The following is a 6,110-nucleotide window of genomic DNA, read 5'->3' as shown; positions in this document are numbered from 1 at the left end:
AATAAAAAAAAGTCTTGCAAATTCACACTAGCCTACATGAACCACTGTTACCTCTTCTCTTAGTTACTGGAGGTTCAAAGCAAAATGACCACTTACCCCTCCAAGACAACTAGTAAGTAAATTGATAATAGCAGATAAAAGAGTAAGTGTATTCTGAAAGTAGGGCATAATTGCCTGTGAGATACTAGAGACAAAACACAGATCAGGAATACGTCTATGCTTGTAGGTAATCTCATTTTATTGAATGGTTTGAAGTGCTGCTTGAAATAACAACACTCTACAGTCTGTACGTGCAGTTTCAATTTTTAAAAATTAAATACATTTATTTTTTCAGAAGAGAAAACATGCATATTTATGTACATCATTTTGAGATAAAAGAAAGAGTTACCATTTACAGCAAAAATTCCTCTTTACAAATCTTTTAAGAGACAAGGCAGGCAGTAGCAATTCTGCAGAAGGCAAAGCATACAAACTCGCTACACTGAGGGTATAGTTTATTCATTGAGAGACATTAGCAACTGCAGAAGAAGGTCGTTTAAGGATGGATTCAACTGAAAATGGCAGTGGCTCAGTTGTTGAAAGTTTTGTTGTGGCCTGTTTTGCCCCAAAGAAGTCTTTTGTGCAGTTGTCTATTGTAAACTTGTATTTTTGGTTGTCTTTAATGGCACACTCTCTGTATTTCTTAGAAGCATCTTCCAAAGTCTCTTTCAGAAATGATGTTCTCAGCTCTGCTCCTGATCTGTCAGGAAATGTTTGCTGGAACAGCGTCTGAAATGGACTGTATTTGACAGGTGGAGGGGGCTTGGCACTGTCTTTGCTGATCTTGCTTAATACCTGTTCCTGAGGAGCCAGAGAATCCTTATCAGAAATCTGAGAGAAAGTCCTTTTTGGAGGAGAGAAAGCTGACCTCTCACGGGCTTCCTGAGGAAGGCACGCTATCTCATTACATGACTGCTGAATGTCTTGTGTGTGAGTCAGAATGAGTGAATTTTCCAGTTTTGGAGACATGATGTCATGCTCAGTGTTTGGACAGTCCTGACTTTGTGATACCTTGGCATCCCAACCTGCCCCAGGTTTGAGAGCTTGGACTGTAGTAGCGTTTAACAGGCACTGCTGGTAGAGGAGAGCATCGCTAATGGGGCCACATTTTGGCCACACTAAGAACCTAGAGGACAAGGGATACTGCCTGTAGGTAGTAGCTACACTGACATTTGAAGAAATTAGTTCCATGTTGCTGGATCCTGAATACTGCATGGTTAGATCAAGGCAGGTTGGTAAAAAATTGCAAAACTCCTTGTTTGGAGTATCGACTTGAGTAGTGTTGAAGGCTGTTTTATATGAGTTGTATTCAGCTCCATGCACCATGCGGTTAGGGAGAAAGAGGGCAGCTGCTTGTGTAGCTTCCATCATCTCTCTCTCTTTATACTCTCTCTCTAGCATAATGTTCTCCAACTCTTTATCAGCAAAAGCCCGTCTCTTTCTCATTCTGTCACTTACAGGCGGTGGCAAGGGTGAATTCCCTCCCATGTAAGGCTCTGTTGGAATAGGACGGTAACCTAAAACAACAAAGCAGCATTAGAAATGAAGCCGCCTAAGAAAAACATTAAAGCTGTGTTTGCAAAAGGGCTCCGTTTGGAGCCAGACCCGCCAGGCACTGAGCACTTGCTACAAACCGTGGACACCATCAGCTCCTACTGAAATCACTGTGCCCCAGAGACTTAGCTCCCTGTGCCGTCAGGCACATTCAGTACAAGTTCCTCAACACAGATAAGCAAGCCCTGCTCCTCTGACATGTATAGTCTCCTTCAAAGCTAGCTGATCAGTAACTTTAAAAAACAATTCCAAAACAGCAGATTGAGAGGGGAAAAATGAAAAAGAAAAAGAAAAAAAGGCAAAACCCTGCTATGTGTTATGACTGGTATTGGGTCACGCAGCTTAGGTAGATAACCATCCATTTTTAACAAATACAGAAAGTATTTAAATATTTTATTTCTTCTGAACTAAAAGAGAACTTCAATAAAACGTAGAAATCCAGTCTCCAGTACATTCAATTACCAGGCTAACCAGATTCATTTAATATAACCGGTAGGGTCCAATCCTGTTTGCTCTACCCAGACAAGTAATCCCATTGAATTAATGGAACTACGTACATGAGTAAGGAGAACAGGGTTTTACCTGTTTTCACTCCCATTCCTCTCCCACGGGTTTCCCCATTGCCAAGGAAGATATCTATACCTACAGCTGATGCCTTTTCTATTCTCTAAAGATGAATCACTATGTACACATAGCTACAGATTGTAGAAAATTCCAAGGAGAACTAGGAGGAGAAAAGAAAAAGAGAGTTAAGATAAGTTAGAGGAAGGAATACAGAAGAGATCTTTTTAAAAGTGAACTGTAGATGAAAATTAGAGGTTACTAACAGGACAAAATTTTAATTGAGCTTATACAGGCAAAGCAAAGAGCTTTCTATTTTGGGGGTGGGGAGGAAGCTAGATTTAAGAAGTGTAATGATTTACAGGGCTACAGTTTGGAAAGTAATTAAAGCAGACAAAGAAATAAATTCGGGCACAATCCGAAGAGGGAGTGGGGAAAAAAAATACACCCTTTTAGTAAATTATCCATCTTTAAAATGTCATTCTTCCACAGTTAATATTTTCGACATGGAAAAAAAAAAAAATGACCCACCTATTATGAATATGTTACTATTGATAATGCAGCAAACAGTGCTGCTGCGTTAGGCGTTCAGGTTAAAAGGAAAAAAAGAAAAACCAAAACAAAACCCTAATTGATTTACGCATTCGCTGATAAAAACACCCGCGAATAAATTAGCCTCCACTGCAAAACGCTGCCGGGTAGTCATGTAAAAAGAATGTCAGCTTGTAACAGTCGCTCTCAAATTTCAAATTACCGTTGCTAGCATTTCAGGCATTATTTTGGGCGGCGGGGTGGGGGGACAGGCTAAAATTTGGCCACATCGATTCCAGCCAGCGGGCGGAGGCTACGAGGGCACCGGCCACCCGCGCCCGGACGGGCGCGGGTGGCCGGTGCCCTCGTAGCCTCCGCCGCCCGGTGCTGGTAGCGGAGCGTGCTTTCACGCCATTCCTCGTTTATTTCGGGAAATAAGGTTGCATTTCACGCAAGTCCATGAGCGGCCGCGCCTCGGCCGGGAGCTATGGGTTTTCCCGGGGCAGAGCGGCGGGCGCTTCCCCGCCGGCGGCCGGTGCTGCAGGGGAGCCCGTGGAAGGGCGAGGGATGTGCTTACCTTCCAGGATGCTCTTGGCCAGCAGGCTGGGCGTCCGGACGTGCCTCTGGTAGACGGCTTTGCGCTCCAGGCTCGCCTGCTTCCCAGCCAGACCCTTCTTGTCCTAGGAGAGGGATCGGGGCAGCACCGTCAGCCCCGGGGCCGCCCGCCCCATCCCGCCCCGTCCGTCCCAACCCCTCTCACCTCGGTGGCCTGCTGCCGTCGGAGTGCCACCTGGGCCGCCATCACCCGCTGCCGCTCCACCACCAGCAAGCAGTTGGCACACTGGCAGTCGCGCCAGCGGCAGAACCGCTTGTGTCCCTTCAGGCACGACACCACGCCGTGGTTGCGGCACCGGGCGCATTTGGGCGTGCGGCTCAGCTTCCGCGGCTCGCCCTGCCGCGGGGCAGCCGCCGCCTCCTCGCCTTCCTCCTCCTCCTCTTCCTCCTCCGGGCCGGCGCTGCTGCGCGGCGCGCCGGGGTCCTCGGCCGCCTCCCCCTCCACGCTCTCCACGTCGATCTCCCACTCGGCGGCGGCGCGTCCTTCGGCCATGGCTCCTCGGCGGCGCAGCTGCAAGAGAGGGGTCAGGCCGCCCGCCCCCGCGGCGAGACGGGGTGCCCACCGCCGCCCGGCCCGCCGGCAGCCCCGCCGAGATGCGTCCCCGTCGGGAAGTCACGGCAGAGCCCGCTTGGGAAGTCATCTCCCCCCTCACCGTCTGCTCGGGTCTCTTCCCCATGCCCCACGCAAGGCTCAGCTTAGCCTCGACGGACGCCCCCGTCCCGTCCCCGCGGCCGCCCCGGTTTGCCGGGGAGCCGTGCTCGCCCGCCGCGGGCAGGAGCGCAGCCCCAGCGGCGGAGGATGCGGGAGGAACGGCCCCACGGCGATGCCCAGGGCTGCGGCGCTGCCAGGTCCTCACAGGGGCCTGTTTATTTCAGGATCCTGACAACCCTCCTGCCCGCTGCGTTCAGACGTGGGAGACAGGTAGCGAACACCTGGGCTCCACACACCGCCGCTGTCCGCTCCAGCGACCAGGGGCTGCATGGGCTGCTGGAGCTCTCCGCACCGCGCAAGCAGCGTCTTCGGACCCCCGCCTCGTCCCACCCGACCTCCCCACCCTTCCTCCCGCACTTTGCACTTACCCGAGCTCAGCGCCCGCGGCCGGCAGGCGGTGCGGGCGGACCCCCGCTCCCCGCAGCTGGCAGGGCCGCCGCTGCCCGAGCCCGGCCGGCGGCAGGGGACTGCCGACCCCCGCACCCACAAGGCTCCCCGGCAGCCGGCGCGCCGCCCCGTCGGGGGGGGGGGGGGGTGGCTGCGCCGCAGGCTGGCGGTGCCGCCGCGGGCCGTGCGTGGCTGTGGGCGCGCGCTCGCCGCACCAGCGCCGGGGCTGACACCCGCTTCGCCCCCGCCGCGCCCGCCCCGCGGCACAGTGCCCGCCGCGCCGGCCCCGCCGCGTTATCAGCGCCGGCCGCCGCCGCCCATTGGGCCCGCTCCGCGCGGCCGCCGCTCTGATTGGCCCGCGCCGCCGCCGCCCCGCCCTCCTTCCCCCCCCCCCCCGCCACCGCCACCCACGCGCGTGTGCCAGCCGCGGGTGCGGGCGGGCGCGAGGGCGGCGTGGGGGCACCCCGCGGCACAGCCGCGCCGAGCGGGAAACGTAAGCGGGCGCTGGGGCGGTGGTCTTTACTTTTAGGGCAAAAAGGGGGGGGGGGAAGAGAGAAAGGGCTGTAACGCGCGTGACGGTGGCAGCGAAGAAGCCAGCTCGGCCGGCGAGACGCGCCCCCCCGAGCGGGCAGCGCGCCGGGGGCGCGGGGTTAGCAGGCAGGAGCAGCCTCCCCGGTTTTCGTTCGCGGTCGTTCGCGTCGCGAACGGGGCAGTGGGGGCGGGTGGCAACGGGTTTTTTTTTTTCCCGGCCTGAAAACGCGAACGGAATCGGCGTTGTTTCCCTGCCCTCTCGCGAATTAAGGCGAGGGGAAATATTCGTTTATTTTTTTTAGCGTTCCCTCCCCCCTCCACTGGCGTTTTGCAAATGAGCTGTTGAGTAACTTTCTATCCCCCCCACCCACTCGCTCCCTGAGGCTGCTCTTCGGAAACTGGGGAGCGCCCCTGGTCTCCCAAAACAGGGAGCGATCGAAATCGTAAGGCGCAAAGCCGTGCCGGCGCGGTGTTAGAGCTCGGTGCGTCCGTCGGTGAAAATGGGAATTCCCACGGGGACAGAAGCGGACAAAATACACCTCGGCCGCGTTCGGCACCGGGCAGGGGAAGAGCTAGCGAATTTAAACAGGGTATCCCCGGGGAAGCGGGGGAAGGCAAAAAAAAGAAAAAGGCATGCGGGAGAGCATCGGTTCCCCACCAGTGCGCTGATCGAAAGCTAACGATACGCAGAGCGCACGGCCGGAACTGTTCCCCGAAGAGGGAAAATATTTTGTTCTTTCCCTGAGCGGCGGGTGTGTACAATAAACACTGATAATGTTCATGTGTATAACAAACACGGGCATCCGCTCGCGGTGAGCAGGCGGACCGGCTGCCGGCCACCGGTTCGGCACGGAAAAACCCAGCTCTGGCAGCCCCCCGGGGCCGGGGCCAGCCCGTGGGCTGCCCCGCCGCCCGCAGCTCCCTGGCCCCGCACCGGCCCGCCCTGGCCCCCGGGCGGCGGGCAGGGCGGGGAGGCCGGGAGCGCTCGTCCTCCTCGGGCCGCACCGCCTCCGAGGGCTGCCGCCGGCAGAGCCGCCGGGAGGGAAGCGCATCCCCCGACGGCAGGTATTATTCATCCCAAAAGAGAGGCTGGCTACTGTTTGACTTACAAGCATGACTAAAAGCCGAATACCCAAGGAATTCCACTTTCCCCCTTGGGGTCCCTCTTAAAAGGCGCAGG

At 55.8% G+C, this 6,110-nt stretch overlaps 1 protein-coding gene across 1 annotated transcript; it reads right to left on the bottom strand.

The window, feature by feature from the left end:
• Positions 1 to 498: 498 nt before the first annotated feature.
• DMRT2 (doublesex and mab-3 related transcription factor 2) lies at positions 499 to 3,793 on the bottom strand. The gene is made up of 3 exons (XM_075727034.1): positions 3,446 to 3,793; positions 3,263 to 3,365; positions 499 to 1,556 (listed from the first exon to the last, which is right to left on the bottom strand). Exons 1-3 carry the CDS (start codon positions 3,791 to 3,793, stop codon positions 499 to 501), a joined length of 1,509 nt encoding a protein of 502 aa, XP_075583149.1.
• Positions 3,794 to 6,110: the final 2,317 nt, after the last annotated feature.

Source organism: Pelecanus crispus, chromosome Z (assembly GCF_030463565.1).
Source record: "Pelecanus crispus isolate bPelCri1 chromosome Z, bPelCri1.pri, whole genome shotgun sequence".
Lineage (NCBI taxonomy): Eukaryota > Metazoa > Chordata > Aves > Pelecaniformes > Pelecanidae > Pelecanus > Pelecanus crispus.
This window is presented reverse-complemented; position numbering and strand designations above follow the sequence as displayed.

Coding starts and splice junctions, on each gene's coding strand:
- DMRT2 (XM_075727034.1), bottom strand. CDS start 3,793: ATGGCCGAAGGACGCGCCGCCGCCGAGTGGGAGATCGACGTGGAGAGC. Junction 3,366..3,445: donor GACGGCAGCAGGCCACCGAG/GTGAGAGGGGTT, acceptor TCCCTCTCCTAG/GACAAGAAGGGTCTGGCTGG. Junction 1,557..3,262: donor GGCCAAGAGCATCCTGGAAG/GTAAGCACATCC, acceptor TTGTTGTTTTAG/GTTACCGTCCTATTCCAACA.